The sequence below is a fragment of the Felis catus genome, chromosome E1 (genome assembly GCF_018350175.1).
Source record: "Felis catus isolate Fca126 chromosome E1, F.catus_Fca126_mat1.0, whole genome shotgun sequence".
Lineage (NCBI taxonomy): Eukaryota > Metazoa > Chordata > Mammalia > Carnivora > Felidae > Felis > Felis catus.
The window spans coordinates 28914741-28937113 of record NC_058381.1 but is presented as its reverse complement, the minus strand read 5'-3'; the positions used below and the strand labels follow the sequence as shown (position 1 = coordinate 28937113).

The window sequence follows — 22373 nt, the reverse complement described above, 5'->3', positions numbered from 1 at the left end:
AATGAACGAGTTATATCCACTTGTGAATGCCCATGACTTATAGTTAAATGAAAAGGGAAGTTGCAGAGAAACATCTTTTAGTGGGATCCTAACCTGTTAAAAGAAAAGCGAAAACACCTGTACATGTGTTTGTGTTTCTATGAAGATAGAAACTACGTAGAAGGCCCACAAGGCTGTGAACCTTGGTTATCTCGACTGCCAGAGAAGACAGCATTTTTTCTTTATATTTCCTTCAGAGTTTGATCGGTAGAGTTTTTATTCGTGTTTGAACTTTTTAATCCAGTGTAATGTTTTGAATTGCATACACACAAAATATCTCCCGGGAGCCCATTATCATCTTTGTCAGCCAGAAAGAGCAGCAGGTCATTCCAGAGCACTCCCACTCTATGGGAGGCTGGTGAGGAGGAGGAAAGTAATGTTTTAGGAGCAGTTACTGTTTGTTTGTTTGTTTGTTTGTTTGTTTGTTTGTGTTGTCTTGGATCCACACACCTAACCAGAAGGTAGCTATTATTAGCCTTATTATAGATGAGAAAGTGAGGCCATAGCAGGTGAAGTAACCTGTCAGACACCTAACTGACAGAGCCAGCCTTCCCACACAGCCTGGACCTTTTCCAGAAACCCACAACCCTCCTTAGCTATGTCTCAAGCTGGAGATTGGTAGACCTATGAGGTCAGCCAAAACTGGCCCCAGGGGCAGGAGAGGAGGGATTTGAGGCCCAGGGCTAACCTGAGAGGTGGGTTTCATGGCTGCTGCAGGGCCCTGTGGCACAGGGAAGAGAGAGCACAGTGCTGGCTGCTGGGCCAGGTGTAGAGACTGCAGTCTCCCAGTCTTAGGAAGGTCTGGAAGGCTTTGCTCTAGGTCGAGCAAACATACTCCCAACTAAATATAGTCTTCCCAGGCCTCATAACGAGTTTCTAATTCTGTCCAAGTCCCGGCTAGCTGCCAGCCCAGACCACAGACACACTTCCCTTCTCCCACTCAGGCCTGCTCCCCTAGGCCACTGCAGTTACCACTGGTAAAGAATTAGGAGAATTTATTCAGGGAGGAGAGCCAAGGACCCAAACCCTCAGTGGGGGGAGGAATTGCAAGGTTGGAATTTCTCCTCTAGATCTTCTTAGGGAAGTTACTTCCTCTTCTGAGCCCTTCAGGTTTCCCCTCCTTGAGGCATCTGGGTGGCGCAGTGGGTTGGGCTTCTGACTCTTGATTTTGGCTCAGGTGATGATCTCGTGGTTCGTGGGATCAAGCCCTGAGTCCGTCAGGCTCTGCGCTGACAGCTCTGAACCTGCTTGGGAATCTCTCCCTCTCTCTCTCTGTCTCTCTGTTCCTCCCACTTGCGCACACGCACACACTCTCTCTCAAAATAAATTAATAAACTTTGCAGTTTCCCCTTCAGCATCCTATTTAATGCCTCTGTGACTGAGAGAGTGGAATGTTGGTGGGTAGATAGGAAGACCTTGGGGATGTGACAGCAGGATGAATTGGGAACCCTCTGACCCTGCAACAGGAAGTGTGTGCCCAAGGGAGTACTCATTCATGAAAAGGAGGAAGCTGTGGGGCAGCTGGGGGCAGGCAAACTGGACATTAGAGGCCTCTGTCTTCTCACCAGGACCTCTCAAGGCTGCAAGGGGCTGATGCACTCATGCCTTGCACTGCAGCAGCAGTCTGGATTTGTCCTATTCAGTTGTTCAGCTACCTGAGGCCATAGGTAACGTCCTGACGAATCTCACACAGAAGGAAATAGAACTCGTCAACTCTCCAAAAGGCCGTATTCCTTCCGCTACCCTGCTCGACCCCGGTAGATGTGCCCACTAAATAGTATCAACTACCTGCGTAGCTTGCTGCAAGAGTAGAAGCCACCATTCTGCAAAGACCAAACGGGAGCTGGTAAGTAACAAGTCTGATGGCAGTTACAGCATCACTGTTGCTCTTGTGTCGTGATTGCCACCTGGGACTGCAGCATTTTGATGATATTTCATAAATTGCCTTATTGTTTCATTTTCTTGTTAAATGATCCCGTTCAGCTCACAAGCGCTTAAGCACCTGCCTGGCCCTGTGCCAAGTCCTGGACAAGCTGACTATCCAGTGGGGGAGACTGGCAAATTCATAACTGAGAACTTCTGTGTTGAATAGCATGTGGATTATATCAGTTTGCTAGGGCAGTCACAACAAAGTACCACAGGCTGGGTGGCTTAGGCCACAGAAAGATACTTTCGCACTATTCTGGATGCTAGAAGCCCGAGATCAACTTGCCAGGGTGGGTTTCTCCTGAGGCCTCTCTCCTTGGTTTGCAGACGGCCACCTTCTCCCTGTGTCCTCGCATGGTGTTCCCTTTGTGTGTGCCTGTGTGCTCTTATGACACCAGTCGTATTGGACCTGAGCCCAACCTAATGGCTGCATTTTAACTTCAATACTTCTTTAAAGACTATCTCTAAACACAGTCACATCCCGAGCTACTGGGGGTTAGGACTTCAACATTCGAATTTTGAAGGGACACTGTTCAGCCCCATGACACTGACTGATAAGTACTTGGCTGAACAGCATCCATGTGCCCTGCCAGATGCACACGCACTCTGTGCTCTCCTTCACCCTGCTCTGTTCCCCGGGAGGCTGACTTCTAGGAACGGCAACCACGGCCCTCTCCTTCCAGTTGGGTTCCAGGAGGTACCACCAGTGGGAGGCAGTGGCAGGGGAATGGAAGGAAGGAGGAGAGTGAAGGTAGTCTCTATTCCCCTGGCTCCCTCCACGTACAGTCCAGGAACATAAAATCACAGCTCTACAGGGCAACCTGTTCACACAGAGCTCTCACCGGGTTTCAGTCACTGTTCCCTCCCTTGCCCCTGAAGGCCGAGACTCAGCAAACTGTGCCCCTCTGTTACTAGCCATAGGTTCTAGGCCGTCCTTTGTGGCTTCCCTACATTCTGCCCACGTCTTTATAAATAGCACCCTTATTTAAGTGTGCCTGGGAATTTGTCAGACAAAAAGTGGAGAAGCATCCCCGATGGCAGAACGGCCTTGGTGAGTGAAAATCCCAGCGTATGGATGAAATCATGAATACCGTTACCCATCTTTGGCAGAGAGCCAGGATCAGGGAGAAATTAGCTGCTCGCCTCAGAAGAGGAGGAAAACAATAGTATGCATTCAATACACAGTACAGGGACCAGGGGGAGGAGCAGCAGCGGGGGAGATGCGCAAAGAGGAGGCCGGAGCGTCGTCTCCCACCTCCAGGCTGTTGTGTGCTGTCTCTCCTGGCACGCGTGGGTTGGAGGCCCACACCTCCTCGGAGGCCCACGCCTCCGCTTCCTTTCGAGGGTCAGCCAGGAGGGCACCTCGGCCCGCAGCGCACACTCTGCCAGACTCTGCTCCCTCGCTCCCTAAGCTTTTCCCTCTCGGAATGTGGTGTTGTAACTGTGTTCACTGGTCTGAGTCTGTCTAACTGGGCCTCTCTGAGGGCAGGAACTGGCTCTCTTATCTCTGCCTCCCCACGCCCAGGCTGCTGCTTGGCTCGGAGGTGGCTCTCAGAAAGTTTTGTCATCAACAGCGTGGCTGAATCAGGCCAAGTTAGGCCAAGTGAGGGAGCCACCCCGGCCCTCCTTTCTGGAGGCCTTCCTCAGACACGCTATGGGTATGTGGGCAAAAGCTGTGGCTGAATGGGGATAACCCTCCACTCCTCCAAGAACCTGGTCATTTCTAGTCCTGGCTATCCTCTGTGGCCCACTGACAGGTAGATCCAGTTTACAAACCTCGGGGCCTCAGCTCCGTTACCTGTGATATGGGCATAATCGGATCACCCACCCTGTAGCCTTCTTCCGAGGAGTCAGTGGGTTAATATCTGCCGAGTGCTTAAAACAGTGCCTAGTGTACAGGCTCAATAAATAAGAATGATGATAATAACGTTTTCTGACCACTGCACGTTTAAGAGCAACAAATCACAATTTATTAAATCACACCTACAATTAAATCACACCTAACAATTTGCAAGGCATGTTCACACAGCTGCCTGTTCATTTCTTCAGCAAACAGTCTTACCCCCAACAAGAATCTAGTCCAAGCAGAGGAAAGAAAAGCACTTTATGCCGCTACCAGCCCTGTATCACTGTGGCTCCTGTTGTAGCCAAGGAAACAGGAGCCAGCTGGGCCTGAAGCAACAATCTGGCCTTTTATTATTAGAATTAAAGGCCAATTGGAATCACTCTGGAGCTTTCCCAGCAGAGGATGAGCCCCTTGCAGGCAGATGTTGCAGGCTGGTGTGGGCCCCCCTCTTCTTGTGGAAGGCAGAGCAAATCTATCTTTAATATGCTCTGGAACCTCCCGGATCTTGGGAAATTCAGATTCTGACTCGAGCGGTCTGGGGTGAGGACTGAAACTCTGAATTTCTAACAGTCTTCTTCCAAGCCGATGCCAGCGCTGCTAACCTGCAGGCAGGGTAGCCAACTGGCCTAAGGTTGCCCAGAACTTTCCCAGTTTTAGCACTGAGATTTCCGCATCCGAGGAACACGCAGACCTGGAAAAGCAGGACAGTTGGTCACTGGATCCACAGAACCACACTTCGAGTAGCAAGGACATAGCCAGCTGAGTTTGTACTGAGCTTTACAGCCCTTCACTTCAGAGTCCCCTGAATAATCCTCTTGACCTGATAAAGAATTGTGACTCTTTAATCTCTAGAAATGACAGGGTAGATGCTGGCTCTGTAGGGCCTAAGGCTTATATAATCTTAGTGGCTCTTTTAAGAAAAAAAAGTACAAAAATATCTTTGTTTTATAAAATTTGCAAAACATATAACCATGCAAATAGAGTAAATTCCCTTCTGTCTCTTTGGCCTCTGGCCAAACAGGTGCTCGCTTCCTTCTGGGAAAACGGTGTTGGCCTCTCAATGGCCGGTTCTGTGAGATGACCACCAGGTGGCAGTAGATTTACACAGCCCCGTTTCAACCACCCGCCCTGCTCCCTACCCGCTCCCCCCCATCTCCAGAAATTTCTAAATCTTCCTCCAGCTGGCCTAGCCAGCTAATCCAACAAATTAATCTATGCTCTGATAATGGGCCAAGGAGTTCATGTGCTTCTCTCTAAATAGCGTATTTTCCATTTAATGGGAATGCTAAGATCATTTTTAAAACCAAATAAAGAATGCTAATAGGTGACGTCCGAGCACACTGTTGGATCACACATCACACTATGGAGATGCTTTTAAGCAGGTAGAACTTTCTGTGTTCGGCAGATCCTGTCTATGGCGAGGTTCTAATTCTTACCACCTCTTCCCCCGCCCCAGTGTATAGCTTAGTGTTTAGGTAACAACTTTGGAGTTTGGCTGCCGGGGTAGTAAGTACTACCACTTACTGAGGGGCATGTTGAGTAAGGACCTTAACATCTCTGTACCTCAGTTTCCTGATCTGTGAAATACAAATAATAATACTGATTTCATATAATAGTTGTGGGGATTATGTAAAATAATGTACGTAAAGCTCCCCAGAAAAGTTGCATACAGTAAGCACTCAATAAGCAGCCATCATCTTCATCATCCTATATCTTGCCTGTCTTCTGCCTTCTTCAAACCAAATTGTCCTCCTGTCTTTCTTCCATTCTCAGGCCCCTACCAGGTGCCTCAAGTGAACAGAGGAAGGGTTGAGACTCCAGGATAGTAATAAGCAGGCCAGTTCTTCTGGGCACAGCATTCTTCAGACCCATGATCTCTCAAGTTGGGGCTGAGCCCTGGGGACACTGAAGCAAGGAGGAGAGGCACTAGCTGGACCAGACTCCAGACAGCCCAGCTCAGCACTTTAGCAGGTCACTCTCCAAGGATCACTTGGTGGATACCAGGAGCCCAACATTTGTAGATGAGCCTGGCATGTGAGGGCAGATGGATAAGGGGGTTGCCTGGCCCAGCCTGACTCCCTCCTAGGTCCTATAAACACCGTTTGGCCCAGAGGGACTCATCACGGAGCAGAGGCTTCATCTGCTATGCATCTCCATTTTCCAGTTGTATCTGGAACGCTTTCTTTGCCTTCTCTCCCCACATCCCCTCTCTGGATACAATTACCTTCAGTCAGTTAACTAAAAAGCAAAAGAGTGGATGGTTCTCAAACTTTGCTGCATATTAGAATCACCTGAGGCACTTTTACACTCTGATTCCCAGGCGAAATCCCAAACCAATGAAATCAGAATCTTTGGGAATGGGACCCAAGTTTCAGCAATAATTCCAGTATATGGTGCCTGGCTGGGAAGAGCAATGGAGAAATGTGCAACTCTTGACCTCAGGGTTGTGGGTTTGAGCCCCACATTGGGTGTAGGGATTACTAAAAAAAATTAAAAAACTTGAAAAAAAAAAAAGAATTCCAATGTATATAGCAAGTTTGAGAACCGGTGTTCTAGAGTAGTGTTTCTCTAGCTTCAATGTGCATTCAAGTCACCTGAAGAGTTTATTAAAATGGACATTCTAGGGGCACCTGGGTGGCTCAGTCGGTTAAGCGTCCAACTCTTGATTTCAGCTCAGCTCATAATCCCAGGATTGTGGGATCGAGCCCCACATCAGTCCCCATGCTCAGCATGGAGCCTACTTCAGATTCTCTCTCCTATATATTCTATGTATATAATTATATATAGTATAATTTTAATTATATGTATATATAATATATATTATATATGTATGTATAATTTATATAATTTATATATAAATATATATAATTTTTATGTATATAAATATATATATTTTATATATAAATATATATAATTTATATATATTTTTTATATAATTTATATAATTTAGATATAAATTATATATATATATTAAAGTGGACATTCTAGTCCAGTAGGTCTAGGGTAGACCCTGAAATTGTGTGTTTCTATCAAGCTCCAGGTGATACAGAGGGTGCCGGTCCATAGACCAAATTTTGAGTAGCAAGTTGTGGAACTGTGCTTCTCAAACTTGGCATGTATCAGAATCATCTGGAGGGCTTGTTAAAATACTCCCAGTTTGAGATTCAGTAGATCTGGAGTAGGGCCCCATAACATGCATTTCTAATGTGCTCTGTGATGCTGATGCTGCGGGTCCACACAGCACACCTTGAACAACATTTGGAGTCAGGCACCCCTGGACCGTGTTTCTGGCTTCACACCTTGCTACCTCTGCAACCTTGCAAAGTTACTTTCTGAATTGTCATTTCATCATCCGTAAAGTGGCCATTATTGGGTCAGATTAATTGAGCTAATATGAAACACTACCAGACTGTGCCCAGTGTGCTGGTCCTCAAACTTGATTGCAAATTTGAATTACATGAGGAGCTGTAAAATAAATCACCCCATGGCTGTTGATTTAATTGATCTGGGGTACTGAGCATCAGGATTATTTTTTTTTTTAAGGCACTCAGGTAATTCTGTGCAGCCAGTAGTAGGTAGGGGCCTGGCACTGTGGTTCCCAAACACAAGACTCAGATTGCTGGGCTGCACTCCCTGAGTCTCTGATTCAGTATGTCTAGGGTAGGGCTGAGAATTGGCATTTCTAACAAGGTCCCAGGTTACACACCTGAGGGTTACATACCTATCAGTAAAAAATGCACAACACTGGGGCACCCGGCTGGCTCGGTCAGTAGAGCATGCTCCTGATCTTGGGGTTGTAAGTTCAAGCCCCATGCTGGGTGTAGAGATTACATAAAAATATTTTTTTAGGGGTGCCTGGGTGGCTCAGGTCATGATCTCGCTGTTCGTGGGTTTGAGCCCCACATTGGGCTCTGCACTGACAGCTCAGAGCCTGGAGCCTGCTTCAGATTCTGTGTCTCCCTCTCTCTCTGCCCCTCCCTGCTTGCACTCTCTCTCTCTCTCTCAAAAATAAACATTAAATATATGTAATATATATTATATTACATATATATTATACTATATATATATATATATATATATATATATATATATATATATATGTTTTTTGGTTTTTTTAATGCACAGAGCCAGGGTTAGAGGATCAGCTTGGTTTGCCCACATCCAAACAGTATGTATGGAGAGCATCACCCGCTGTCTTACCTTGGTCTAACTGGGGGTGAAGGAGAACCTGTTTATAGGAGGGCAGGGAGAACCTGCATTGTTCCTCCAGACTGAGCTCAAATGTGGCAGCAGGGGTTAGAGCCGTGGCCTTGGCCTGGGTGACTGAGAGCCCAGAATAAAATGTGAGTGAAAGCCACAAGGAGGCCTATGGGCTCAACACAACAAAGAACCTTTTAACCTTCAGAACCGCCCTGTCTGCAAAGGGCACCAGCTTCCTCTTTGGGCTGGGAGTTCCCTGGCATGGGCAGTAGTCCTATACTGCTGGGGAGTAAGGGAAAGAAAGCTAGAGGTCCTTGAATGGGAAGATCTCTACGGGCCTTTGCACCTCCCTGCAGCCTCCCGTCAGCGTCACTCCTGAAGCTTTCTGGATATCTGGGTAAGCTTTCGCCACACACTGGCTTTTGCCTTGGAGTTTTCCTTTGCCGAGGAGCTAGGGATTTTCCCCAGGGCAAACAGGAAGGCGACTGCGCAGAGCAAAGCAGCAGGTGGGCGAGGTTGCCCTGCGGGCGGCAGGTCTCTTCTCGGGAGTGCGCTGCGGAGAAAGCTGAACCCTCGGGGCCTTACAGACGCTGCGGGTTAACTGAGGCAGGTGACCCTCGGGGGCGAGGGGGGGCTCCAGGGGCCAAACCCTGCCCAGGACAAGAAGAGAGGAGGAAGGGTCCAGCCCACACTGCCGGCCACATCAGAGCACCAAGAGAACACCAAGTCTTTATTACAGGAATTCCTATGAAACAGCTCCAAGAAAAAACCCACACATAGGAGAAAAAACAACTAACAAAGCAACACACACAGACGTGGGGCTGGGGCTTCCCCGCCATGCGCCGGGAGGGTCACGGCCACAGCCCAGAGGCCCCTCCTCTGCCCCCCGGGCCCAGGCTGTTCGGAGCTCGGGCTGGCGGCCCAGGGGCTCCTCGGGGGCCACAGGCGGGTCGCAGGGAGCAGCAGAGGGCGGGCGGCCCCGCGCCAGCGCCCTAGGCCCCGCGCGGGTGCCAAACTTGTCGGGCTCCGCGGCGGCGCTGCGCGTCCCGGTCCCCACCCCCACGTCCTCCGGGGGCCGCCTCTTCGGAGCGCGCCGGGAAAGCTGGGCCACCGAGTGCGCCCGGCCTCGGCGGAAGGAGGTGCGATCGCGCCCGCCAAGTCCTCACTATCTAGGGGCGACTTGCGGCCACCAGGGCCCCGCCGAGGCTTGGCTCCCACTTCCAACCTCCCCACCCCGCGCGGTTGGGCTGGGCTGGTTTTCCACTGCGGGGGCCGCGACGCCTCGTGCCTGCCCAGGCTCCCGGGTTCTCTGGAGAGGTCAGCGCGTTCCCGTCTCGAAGTCTGGCCGGAGAGACCGGGCCAGCCACCCTCCCACTGGCAGTGGTCGGTGCCCGGTAAGGCTCGTAGAACCGGAGTGTGCCTCCTCGGATCATTCACCTTCTTGTTCTAGGCAAGAGACGCCCAGCAAGCCCTTCTGCCCCAGGCGCCCTGCCCCCACCCAGGCTGGCAGCCTCATCCCCCACGCTCCTCAGTCCTGCACTTTCTCAAGGATCACTTCAGAACCTGCTGCTGCTCACCCTTAGTGACAGCAGGACTTCTGCTCAGGGCCCCTACCCCACCCGTGAACTGCGCCCCCCCCTCCCCGCCTCCCCAGTTCCCATCCAGAATTGGTTTTTGTCTCCTGCCACAGTAAAGAATCCTCCTGCCTGGCAAGAGTCCTCCAGCTCCCTGGGGGCCACCCTCCCCGTCCCTGCTGGGGGCCCATGCAAACCCCAGAGGCAGCCGGAGGGGCGGTCAGTAGATACCTCTCTGCGGTGGCCAGTAACTACTCAGAGGGAGCCTGAGTGACTGCCCAGGGCTCTCCTACCCACGGCTCTGTGCAGTGATGGTACCAAGTGTCAGCAGCCCTGGGGAAACGGCTGGGATGCAGGAAATCATGGGAATCAAGGGCCCAAGGTGCCCAGGAGGGAGCTGAGGATGGGGATGGGGGGGGTGGGGGTTGTCGGGCAGTGTCTGCTGCCCAGAAGGAGAGATGGGGAAAGGAGAGAAACAGGGGCTCTGCCTTCAGGGCTTCACCATCCTGCCCTCTTGGGCACCCCAACCTTTGCCTATTTTCCGGGATTTTTTTAAACAAGGTGGGGGGGGGGGGTCAAGTTGATGGTGGTTCCTGCATTTCTGCTCATTGCCCATAGAACAGCCTGGCTACAAAAGGGGCCATGATTGGCTGCTGCCCCTAGGGGCCCCAGGTCCTTCCTCCAATCACAGCACAAAACTCCAAAGTTCTAAGTCCCGTGAAAGTGGCAGTGGCAGTGGCAGTGGCTGGGCTGGACTGGGGCCGGAGAATCACGAGGCCTCAGTACTCAAGCACCATCTGTCCGGCTGCAGCTGGGCCCTTCAGCTGGGGGCCGGTTTGGCTCTCCAGCCGCCTCTGCCAGGTCTGATCTTGTCCGGTGAGGAGGAACTGCTGGCATCTGGTGGGGAAGAGAGATGGAAGAAGTGTTTCAATGGAGCCCAGGGGTCTTTCCTTGTCAGTGGTTCCTGGAGAGACAGTTTGGGGCAGAAGATACCAAAGACAGGTGCCCTGTCCTTCCTCCGGGGACTCTATGCCAGCCTTGGAACTCTGCCTCGGGTCATGCCCTGCCCCCCCCCCCCCAAACCCAAGCTCCTACAACAGTGAGAGCAGGGCCTCTGGCAGCTAGAGATAGAGTAGGAGGCTGGGGAAGCGGCTGGATAGGAAAGGCCGAGAGGTGGGGAAGGGGCCAGCCCATTCCAGGACGCAGCTGTAGCTCAGATAAGCTGGACCCAGGGGACCTGGAGGGGCAGAAAACTAAACTGGGGTCAGAATTCAGCGGGCCACACACACCAGGCTGGGAGTTCGGAAGCCTGTACTCGCTCAAACAGCAAGAGGGAAGTGGCAGGAGAGTGGTGTCCCGGAGATGGGGTGAGCAGAGCAGGGGCAGCGAAGAGACCAGCAAGCGTTAACCAGGCCGTGAGAGTTTGCCAGCGCGGAGCTGAAAGGGGTAGGGGAAATGAAATGGGGAAGTCGGGAGGAAGGTGTTGTTTGGCTGCCAGTGAGTTCATACCCAGGGCTGGAAAGACAATCCTGGGCACGGTGGGGATGCAGGGTGGATGTGGCGGACTGACTAAGAGGGAGATTCAGACTCTGGAGCCCACTGCACAGAAGTATTGCTGTTGGAGTGAGAAGACTTGGAAGAGAGTCAAAGGTGGACCTCGGGGGAGAGCTGGGGCGGAGGGACCCGGAGGGGCATCAGGAGCAGGAAGCACACGGCAGAGAGGAAGAGAGGAAGAGAGGAAGACGGCCCAGGAGCCCTGGGCCACAGAAGCAGGGTAGGGGGGCGGGGCATGGCACAAAGATACAGAACCGGAGAAGGACCGGGTCCTGCCTGCCGGTGACCTTCCTGGATCAACCTGGGGATGGTGGAGAGGAGACCACTTTTTCACAAGTCGGGCAATGAAGGGAAATAATGAAATCTCTTGGCTTTTAAGATGAGGAGGAACAGGATATAGACTTGAGGAAGAAGCTGGAAAAGGAAAAGCTCGAAGACTTGGGGAGAGAAATAAATGATGGCAAGGTCCTGATGTGGGGGGCGGCTCTGGACCAGACACGGTTTCCCAGGGAGCAGTGGAAAGGAGACCGAATGGCAGCAGCGGTGGGGCTGTGGGGCCCTTCCCTGGCTGGCCGTATTTGAGCATTCTGGAGCAGTGGAAATCGTGGGTGCAGCTCCGTGCATGAGGAAAGACTGAGTGTGTCCACATCGTGGGGGGGGGGGGGATGTGACAGGCAGTCACTTTGAAGTGATGTGAAGGCCAGCTGGCCAATCTCCCTCCACTACAACTATCCTGAGGGAGGCAAGTATTTCTTCAGTCAAACAGGGTCATACCTGCCACACCGTCAGCTCAAGGAGCCTTGTAGGACACAGCGGCTAGGGGAAGGAAGCATGGGCAGAGAGGGAGTTGGAACAGGGACAGGTTCCGCTGAGCCCTGGAGGAGGTGTTGACATTCCCTGATCCACACCCCCACCCCCCGCCCCCCGCCAACCCCGGGGATGCACAGGTTAAGAGGAGGAAAAGCAGCCTGAGGGCCCAGGGCTGCAGCCAGACACAGAGCTGCCTTCAGAGAGGCTGTTTCTTCATCTGGTTTTGGCCGATCCTACACCACCCAACCCAAGCAGGCAGTGGGAGGGTTCCTTGTGCTCGGCTGTGGTGAGGCCATGTCACTTTTTCTTAAGTGGCCCTCCCACTGTGCAGTGTGTATCCTGGACTGTCTTCTCAATTTGGCTGTAAACTCTCAAGGTCAAAGCTGACTTTCCCCCCCTTCTTCCCAGGATCTGGCACAGGCAGGTGTGATTACTCTGGTGGAAGGAAGGAAGGAAGGAAGGAAGGCCGGCCAAAGACGAGTTCCATGCAGAAGACCATGTCCCCTCTCACAACAAGGGAAGAAAACCAGGACCTGTGCCATCCAGTTGCCTGAGCCCAATGCCTCCGGAGCCCTGGGAAGACACCTCGAGGAGGGCATGGCAGGCCCGGTCTCTGGGCAGCTGTGACTCCAGGCCTTACCTCTTACTGTCCTTCCCGTAGGGCTTCCTCCATCTTGGGTGCCTCCTGACGCCTTCCCCGGAAGTCTTCATCTGAAAAGCAGAGGGAAGTTGTCTCATCCTCCACCGTGCCGGGTGTCGCACAGGCACGTCCTCCAGGCTGGGCAAGGGAACTGACCCAACTCTCTCCATCCCCCTTGTTTGCTGGGGCACAAGCTGACTCTGGGGTGGGGTGGGGGTGGGGGGATACGTGGGTCTGGTGAGGGCACCAGGGCACAGTGTGGAGTTAGAATACCTAGCTGCTGGCCTGGCTGCATCACTGAGCTCTGAGACCCTGGACAAGTTCTTCCCTCAGCTTCCTCATCTATAAAATGGGTGCGGAAGTTGCACCCTCCATATGGCCTCTAAGACCCCCCTGGCCCTTGCTTCTGGGTATCTCCTGACCAAAGGGTCCCTCTGCTCTGAGGCCTAAGGATCAGGTTCAGCTATGGGCCTGCTAGCATCTAAGGCAGTGTCTTTTGGGAGGGACTGCATGCACGCTGAAAGGTGTCTGGGCCCAGAGACTAAAACTGCACAGCGCTTGGTTCTCAAAGGTGAGGCCCCTCCACGTGAGTAGGCCTGCCTGCCCCCTCCCACCCCAGGGAAGACTCCCCAGAAACAGCACCTGACACTTTGTGCTCCAGGGAGAGATCTAGGTGGAGGTGTGGCCGGGGCCCCCTTCGGGGAGTGGAAAGGAGAGGCGACACGAACCAAGCAGGAGGACCCATTTCCTTGGTCACCTGCCCACCTGTCCATGATGTATCCCCCCCAGGTTGGGCCCACCCATGAAATACCCGGGCCCTCCTCTTGGAGGATCACCCATCACAAGCAACTTAGAGCTCCTGCTTCCCTGCCCTCCTCGCCTCACCACAAGTGTGACCCTCCACGTCGTCCAGCAGATTGGCCGTTGACACCGCAGCTCCCAGCCTGCCAGGCCGTTCAGGAAAACGTCTCAGGGGTGGGGGGCACTGCCATTGTCCTCCAGTTATACCGCCCTCTGCCCCTGGCTGGCTACCACCCACTGCGAGCCCAGGAGACTCCTCCCCTTCCAGACTTCTCCCCCAGGGCTCCCCAAAGCCTCCTTTCCTTGGGCGGGGGGGAGACTTTCTCACCCAGCTCCCATCTCTGGGGTGGAGAAGGGGCTTCCTCCCTGTTCCCCAGTGGCCGTTTCAGCTTCTAATAGCCTGGGTCCCATGTGACAAGCATGGGTGGGAGTCTAGGTTAAAATGTGGAAAACCCTATTTTTCCTCAAGGAACCACTGAAAGCGAGGAGGCAGGGGACAAAGAGGAAAGTGGGGAGGTAGCAAGATCTACAGATCAATTCAACTCAGGAAATCAGGGAGAGGTTTGCTGGTTTCAGTGGAAGAACCAAGTTTTCTCCCAAGAGCAGATTAGCCCGGCCAGAAAGTGGAGCTCTCTCCTTGGGAGCCCACAGAAGGCAGCAGGAGACGCTGGCCTGTCCCCAGCGCCTGTCGTGGTGGTCCTGGCAGGGCGGTGGGCTGGCCTCGGGCGCGCGGAGGAGAGGGGTGGCCGCAGAGCTGGTCCCAGCCCCAGGGAGAGCGCAGCCCCGGCAGTCTGGCCAGGGGGTCGGCGCCCGCAGCCCCCCAGCGCCAGGCCGGAAAGGATACGACTGGTGCTTGGACAAGTGTTTCCTCTTTGACTTCCTCATCCTGGTCTTCTCGGAGAAGGCCCTGGCCAGCTCAAACAGCTTCCTCCGGGTGGCTGGGGCAGAGAGACCCGTGAGCGGAGAGCCGCAGCCACAGGGCCATCCCGCCTTCCCTCCCCTGGGTGGGAGGGCGACAGGAATGCGGCGGCGGCGGCGGCGGCGGCTGCAGCGGCGGGTGGCCGGGCATCCCCAAGCAGGGAGGCTGCCCTCCCGGCCCGGCCTGCAGGGGCAGCAAAGGCCACCGAGAGCAGGACCAGGCCCGGGCAGGCAGCCCGAGATCCGGGTATTCCTTCCCCAGCTGTGACAGACACCGATGCGTCTTGGCTGTCTTTCCCGCCGCCTCTCCCGCCCCCTTCACCACCTCCAGAGTCGGTTCTGGGATTTCCATGACTAATCCGAGATTTTCCCTGAAATGGAGCCTGGAAGGATGGCAGCCTCATTCACACGTGGTTGGGTGGTGGGGAGGGGAGGAGGGGGGTAGGTGCATCCTGGCCAGCAGGACTCTGCAGGGAGAGGTCACCGACCCCTCTGGCCTCCTGCCTGCAGACAGTGGGCTTAACACGGGCCTCCCCACTCATCAGGCCAAGTCCCCTCAAGCCACAAAGAACGTGAACTCTGAAACAGGGACGGGGTGGGGTGGGTGCAGCACATTATTATTTTTCTGCAGACAGCTGGCTCAAGAGGATTTAAAACTTAATTTGTATCCACACTCAGCCGCAGAGAGGGAAGCGAGGCAGGAAGGCTGAGGGAGCCAGCCTGCGATTAAAATGTCACTTTGGTTCACCCAGAGTCAGCTACCTTAAAAACACCCGTGGCTCCTTCCCTCCTATGAGGCCACAGGGCCTGTCTTGGAAGAGATGGGGAGGGGGCCTAGGCAGGACTCACATTTTCCCATGTGTTTTAACTTGTCCCTGAATAAGGCATCTTCAGACACAGCAGGATTGGCGTCACCGGTTCCTGGAAGGGGAAGACACCTCTGAGGTCCGGCTGCAGAGGGAGAGTAGCTGCCCAAGGCCCCGGGGCTGGGGGCCCAGGGGAAGCAGGTCAGGGCTGTCCCCATAGGACAGGGGACGGCCCCAACCCTTCCATTTGAGGAGAGAGGCAAAAATCAGGCTTCTTCCCTAACCAAGAGGGAGCTTTAAGAAAGGAGGACACTAGGGGCACCTGGGTGTCTCGGTAGGTTCAGCCTCCAACTTTGATTCAGATTATGATTTCACAGTTCCTAAGTTCGAGCCCCGTGTCAGGTCTGTGCTGACAGCTCAGAGCCTGGAGGCTGCTTCAGATTCTGTGTCTCCCTCTCTCTCTGCCCCTCTCCCGCTCATGTTCTGTCTCTCTTTCTCAAAAATAAACATAAGAAAAAAAAAAAAAGAAAAAGAAAGGAGGGGTGCCTGGGTGGCTCAGTCAGTTAAACAACCGACTTCGGCTCAGGTCATGATCTCGCGGTTCATGAGTTCGAGCCCCGCGTCGGGCTCTGTGCTGACAGCTCAGAGCCTGGAGCCTGCTTTCGATTCTGTGTCTCCCTCTCTGTGCCCCCCACCCTGCTTGCACTCTCTCTCTCTCTCCTTCAAAAATAAATAAACATTTAAAAAATTTTTTTAATAAAATAAAAAAAAAGAAAGAAAGGAGGACACTAGGGGTTTGAGGAGGACTTCTTTCTCTGCCAAGCCCCACTTTGCTTTTTTGTGTAAAAGGCAAGACAGTGGTATGTCCTGTGTGCGTGGCTCACACACTCTTCCAACCGTCCGCTGCTCTGACCCACTCCGTGTTCCGCAAAGCCATGCTGGTAGCTTGAAACCAGCATGGTGGGAGTGTTTACGTCATGGAAGTCACCAGACGCTAAGCACCGGGGCTGCCCCTGCACCCTGATCTGGCTGTTAGATACTCACCAGCACACAGAGGCTGGCCTGCAGCCCGACCCAGTGAGAGGGTTAATAAGGGAATGGAGACGAGGCGTGGGCACAGAGCAGACATTTGTCCGTGCCGATTCCCTTCTCCTTCCTGCCTGGGTCAGCTCCTCCATTAACTCCCTCCAGACATGGAGTTCCTGACTCCTTAGACAATGAGTAGGAATGAGAATAGGGCCAGTTCCCAAGTCAAAACCCAGTTGGCCACCTAGAGTCTCCCCGATCACTCAGCACCCACTTGCCTCCCTCGCTGCCCTTCTAAAGCCCCTGCTCTCCACCCTGCAACTCGGCTAATCCCGAGTCACCTTGCCTGCTAAGTCCCCTGTGAGTCATTATGATCCATCCCAGCAGCCCTGGTGTGTCTAGTTAATTCAGGATCAAGGACAAGAGACTGTCGTTAAGACTACCAGATGCACATCTGGTGGGGCCTAAGCTCCAAGCCTGTTGCTTATGAATCAGTTCCACAGGATTTTCTTTCTCTGAGCTGGGATCAGCTGAGGTCCCATCCTCTGCCCTACCACCCCACTCCACGGCGTGACGTGAGGTGTGCTTTGGGCAAAAGCCGCTGCTGCTTCTTCCTCTGAGGTGGGCAGCCTACGTACGCAAGGAGGAACTGACTGGCTAGGGGCCTCGACGCACACACAGGGACACATGGGCAGGGTCCAGATGTCAAGTACGGAATCTAGGCCTCCTAGACCTCTCTGTTCCCATGTTCCCAGCTCCAGCCCGACGCTTATTCGTGCATCCCAACAGCCTGCTGTCCCTTCCTGGCCCACCTCCAGCGGGTTAGGGCTCCTGGAGGGGCCTGCCCCTCTTTTGAGGCAGTTCTTGCTTCTTACCACCTTGCACATGAAACTCAAAGTTCTCTTCTTCCAACACTAGGGCAGGGCCTGGCTACGACGGGTATTCCCCCAGCGACTGAATGAATAAACCCTTCCCTGCCCTTCTCACCATGAGCATTTGCTATAATCAGTGTGTCCTCAGCTTTGCTGGTTGGCTCTACCCATTTTGGGGATGTTTCTCCTGCATTCCCCAGGGCAGAGATCAAGCCTTAGAAGTCTTTGAGTCCTTCCGGAGCCCACCCACCACGAGACATATGTGATGTGGTATGTCCCCTTCTTGGCCATGCTCCAGGCACTTTCTGAGCTCAGCCAGCCTGTTAGCCAATCCCAGGGGGGGCTCCAGCAGCCACTGGATTGGTAAGAGTCCAGGCCTGCTAAGTGGAGGGCCATGTCACTCACAGTTCTGACGCCACAGTGTGGTGGTGGGGTCAGAACCCTCCCCTCCAGCCTGTTTCCTCACCCTACCTCTAAACTCCAAACATGCAAAGCACAGCTGGGGTGTGAGCCTCTATGCCCTCTGGGCCTCTCTCCTAGGAAGGCAAGGTTACCTGGGGCAGGAGAGGGAAAGCCAAAGTCATTTCCCACAGCCGCGCTGTTGCTGCTGCTGCTGCTGTTGGATTTGGATTTCTGGGACTCGTATTTCAAGCGATCTGGAAAAGGACCACATTCCTGTCAGGACAGTTAGCTCTCTCCCAGGGGCACCCTGGGCTGAGACACAGGAGGTCGTTGGCGGCTAAGGCCCCAGATCTCACATGACACACACAAAATATGTGCACACACACGTCAACCGGCTCTCAAAGAACCAGCCGTACCATAGAAACTACTGCCCTGACAAGCACGTGGAATGTTAGAACATCAGAATTAGAAGGACGCTGAGAGATCATGTAGTCCAACCCTTCATTTAAAAGGAAAGGCCCTGGGGCGCCGGGGTGGCTCAGTGGGCTAAGAGACTCTGGATTTCAGCTCAGGTCATGATCTCACGGTTCATGGGATACAGCCCCGCGTCAGGCTCTACAGCTGACAGCATGGAGCCTGCTTGGGATTCTCTCTCTCCCCCTCTCTCTCTGCTCCTCCCCCGCTTGTTCTCTCTCTCTCTCAAAATAAATAAACTTTAAAAAAATAAAGTAAAATAAAATAAAGTAAAATAAAATAAAATAAAATGCCAGGCCCTGAGACCCCAGCACCTGGGCTGCAGGTCTGGAGCCAACCTTCTCTCTGCACACCTTACTCCTCCCCAACCACACACTGTCAGTCACACACACACACACACACACACACCCTCACAAGACAGGCCTCCCACGGGCCTCTCACCGCACCCCACCACAAACACACTCCCACCCTGAAGGAGAAAGGCAGCCAGACCGGGAACTATAGTCCCCAGCCAGAGATAACCCAAACTGCCAAAACACTTGAGAGGCCCCGCTCTGATGTCCTCTGCTCAGAGAGCCCCTATGGACCCAGCTCCAGGCCACGGCCAGTGCCTGGCACAGGGGCAAAGAGAGGGCCTAAGAAGGCACATCCCTCTTGCTCTGAGTCCCAGGGGAGGGAGAAGAGTTGGCCGCTGACCCGTGTCCCTGTTGGCAGAATCCCAGAATCCCGGGGGGGTTAACTTGGTGAGGGTCGTGTATCAACAGGACAGAAGCCACCTTGGCCTCCAGCTCAGTGCCTCATCTGAGCCCCAAGGCTAAAGCCAACTCCAGCCCCCTTCCCCACCACAGAAGTGACCGTGGCACCACGCCCGGTGCACCACCTCTCTCCAGGGCCAGGAGGAAGTCCCGGTTGCGCTGCAGCTCCTTCATGAACTCCTCGTTCTGCAGGAAGAGCGCGATCCTCTCGTCCTCCAGGTACTGCTTCCAGCGGTTCTCCTGGTCCCGGGACCCGGGCCCAGCCACGGGGGGCAGGCCTCTCTCTCCGCTCGTGGGCTTGGAGCCCCCAGTGTTACCCTGACGGGGGAGCAAGCACACCGAATGGCTTCTCGCGAGGGCACGTGCCGCACAGACATCCACGCACATCTGGGTGCACACGTGCTCTTTCCCAGGAGCCTCCAGCCGCACCCTGGGGCCTGCACCTGCTACTGAGCTCTAGGGGTCAGCCAAAATCCAACTTAGCAGGCCAGAGGCCTCTCTGCGGAGAAAGTGGCTAGGCCTTAAAACTATTTTTCCTCCCCCTTGGACCACCCCATCCCTCGTCAGTCCCGAGGGATCAGTCCTGAAAAGTGATCTGCAAACTGCTCAATAGCTTGGCTAGCTCCACAGGGATTCCCAAACTCCCAACTCCCCCTGTCCTACCTGTCCCAGGGCGAGGCCCCCTTCTGCAGGGCCTCTCGGGCCGTGCCAACGTCAGGGGCAGGAGCTGCCCCTGGCCGTTTCCCACGGGAGGGAGGGAAGGTGCTCTGCCCTTCCACGGCCAGTTGCCCCCAGGCCCACCTCCCTCCAGCCTGAGCTGATGGCTGCAGCCACGGACTCCTCAGGGCTGTCACCTTTCCTGGGTGGAATAGGAAACCTGCAGGCCCAGACAGGAAATGAGGCTTTGGGCTTAGCGTTTTTTCCTTGCGAACCCAAGGCAACAGAAATAGCTCACCCGGGCTTAAACATCAGGAAGTGAAAACGGCTGGCACAAGCCGTGGGCAAGCGGAGGTGTGGCACAGGCAGCTAGGGGCTTCCCCCGTTACCTGAATGCTGTCCAACTGCTGGGGCAGGATGCGGAGAAAGTCATCCGGGAGGTTGCCCAGCAGTGGTGGGTTCCAGTTACGATAGCGCCTCTGGCTCGAAGCAGGTCCGGAGCTCAGCACGTCGATGCTGGAGGACGAGAGGGAACAATGAGGAGGGAACGGTCAGGCCCAAACACGGGGGTCCCGGCCCATCACACCGGGAAGCTGCTCAGAATGGTGTTTCTGCTCTGAAGCCTCCCAAGGCCTCCACTGCCTCCAGAACGAAGGCTAAGGGCTCCAGCTCATTTTCCCAATCAGGCCTCTGCTAACCTCAGTCTCTGGCCCCAGGGCCTAGCCTTCTCGTGCTCCAGACAGTCCCTGCTCTCCAGCCACCCTGTGCCCTCAAGATCTCTAGGCCTAGAGCACTCTGTGTTCACGGCGCTCAAGTTGCGTGTCATGGATTCACAGGTAGATGTTTACGAATGTCCTCTAAACACAGCGGCATTTCCCTAGCACCCAGGACAGTGTGCCCTCACGGCTGCTGAGAACAGGTGTGCTCCCAGTGACCAGACACATAAACCACCAAGCCCAGTCCGCCCAAATGTTGGTTTGCCGGGGGGGGGGGGGGGGGGACATGGGGACGGCAGGATCCCTACAGAGTAGAGCGGATCCAGGCTCCAGTTCTGGCTCAGTCACAGCCAGCAGGATGGTCCTGGGCAAGACCTTGCTCCCCTCTGGGACTCAGCTTCCTCATGGAAAAACTGCCTCCCTGCCCAAGCATACAGGAGCCCCTCATGAGGCTCTGAGGCTATGTCTTGAACAGAGTTCTGAAAAGGCACATTGAAGGTGGGAATGGAAAGTTTCTCGTTCCAAGGGGTGCTCAGGAGCAGCTCCTCATTCGCTAGGTGCCTGGCAGGAGGTCCGAGGGCCAAGGCAGAGGCCAACGGTGGAGGGGAGGGTGTGTGCAGGCAGAGAAGGGGGGCCATGGGCCCCCCCTGACCCCCAGCCTTCTGCCCTGCCATCCCGGGCCTGAGGGCAGCCTGGGGCCAGGCCAGGAGCTCCCCACAGCTCCTCGGCAGCCTGCAGCGTGGCAACCGCAGGACACGTGTTCTGCTGAATCAGGGAAATGACACACACAGAAGGCAGCGGGCCGGGGGTGGCGGCCGCTCTCGCCTGGCTTTGATTTGTCTCCAGCTCCAGGAATCCCGCCCGCCCCCTCACTAGAGGGGAGCTTTTCCGGGCTGCCGCTGACTGTGGAAATAACTTCCTTTCCTTTTCTATTTTGGGCGGGTGGCCTGGCAGGACGAGGGGGGGTGCGGGGGCGGCAGCAGACGGGATAACAAGCTGCTAAGTGCGCGGTGGGAGCCAAGGAAACCAGCACGCTATCCACCCTCTTGTGTACAGGTGAGGGACCGCTCCAGAAGAGCACACATCGCCACCCGGGACTCTGAGTCCTAGGCGGATCTCTCTCCACATCACTCTGCCGCCTGTCACTGTTGGAGGCTTCATTTCTCCCAAGGGCCCGAGGCAGAGGAGAGGATGTCTCTTGGGGACTCGCAGACCCCCCGGGGTTGGTCCCAGCACAGCGAATTCCTCTCCAGCATCTTCCCCTAGGACACAGGTACCCACCCCAACTCAACCACACCCAGAGCCACCCAGGCAAGGGCAGAGAGAGACTCCCAGAATTGCATTGGGACCCCTCTGGCCATTAGTTACTGAGACCAAGAGGCGAGGGGGGACAGGAGCCGGAGGCCCCCTCCTCAGCCCCATTTCCCTGACTGCTGGGCCCGTGGTCCCAAGGAAGGACGTGCCCAGTCCCTCCCCAGCCCTTGCCCTGGCACTAGCAGAGATGAGGTCAGCCACAGCTGCGAGAGCCGGGGGGGGGGGGGGGGGGGGGGGGGGGGGGGCTGAGCCCAGGCAACTCCATTGTGGTCGGAAAGGAATGTCAGAAATGAGCTGAGAGGCAAATAAAAAACTTCTAAGGCTGTAATTTCAATGGAAAAACAGCAGGTGGCCAGTGCGGAGGGGTGCCTTTGGGTTTGAGAGACCTCTTTCATCCCTCAGATAGAGGGAAGGGCAAGCTGGGGGAGGGGAAGGAGAGAGAAGGCTGGGAGGCTCTCCTGGCCCCTAGGCCCCAATACTAACACTGCACACCCATCAGACCCGCAGGTTTACCCATGGAACATCACACTCGAGGAAGATTTCAGACATAAACCTCCCAGGCAGGAATTTTGGTAAACACTGGACACTGAGGCCCAGATGGATCCAGGCCCTGTCCAGGGACACACAGATGGGGCCAGTGAAATCTGGGCCTAGGGGTCCTGCCTTTCCGGGCACTTACCCCTCGGATCACCCTGCCTCTCTGTGTCTCAGCAAGGCAAGTTCCCAAACCCTGCCGCCCTGGCTGCAGTCCCTCAGGGACCTCCTGCTATTCCTCCCCCAAACCCCTTCCTGGCAGCCAGACGGAGATTGTTAAAACACTAACCTGATCCTGTCACTCTCCGGCTTAAACCTGCTGGCTGCAGGATAAGGCCAAAGCTCCTCAGAGGACCCAGAGGCTCCCCATGACCTCCAGCCTTCAAGGCCATTCCACATTTCCTGGAGTTCCCCGGACTCCTGAAGCTCCTGGATGGTTCCCCCTTTCCTGCCTCCTGGCTTTTGCACATGCTGCTTCCATTGCCTGAAATGCCCTCCTGTCCTCTACC

The 22373-nt window shown here is 54.7% G+C and overlaps 1 protein-coding gene across 3 annotated transcripts in view; it reads right to left on the bottom strand.

The window, feature by feature from the left end:
* Positions 1-8721: 8721 nt before the first annotated feature.
* The window catches only part of CUEDC1 (CUE domain containing 1), an 84186-nt gene continuing 70534 nt past the window's right edge, over positions 8722-22373 (bottom strand). For 2 of the 3 annotated variants that reach the window (XM_023244509.2, XM_023244510.2), the window contains exons 4-11: positions 19690-19816; positions 18769-18961; positions 17567-17668; positions 15158-15229; positions 14235-14328; positions 13475-13533; positions 12590-12660; positions 8722-10482 (exon numbers count right to left, since the gene is read on the bottom strand). In XM_023244509.2, coding sequence (XP_023100277.1) covers positions 12593-12660; positions 13475-13533; positions 14235-14328; positions 15158-15229; positions 17567-17668; positions 18769-18961; positions 19690-19816 — 715 coding nt within the window. In that variant the 3' untranslated portion in view covers positions 8722-10482; positions 12590-12592. The remainder of the gene's footprint in view (positions 10483-12589; positions 12661-13474; positions 13534-14234; positions 14329-15157; positions 15230-17566; positions 17669-18768; positions 18962-19689; positions 19817-22373) is intronic. The other variant, XM_023244511.2, reaches the window with a different exon arrangement.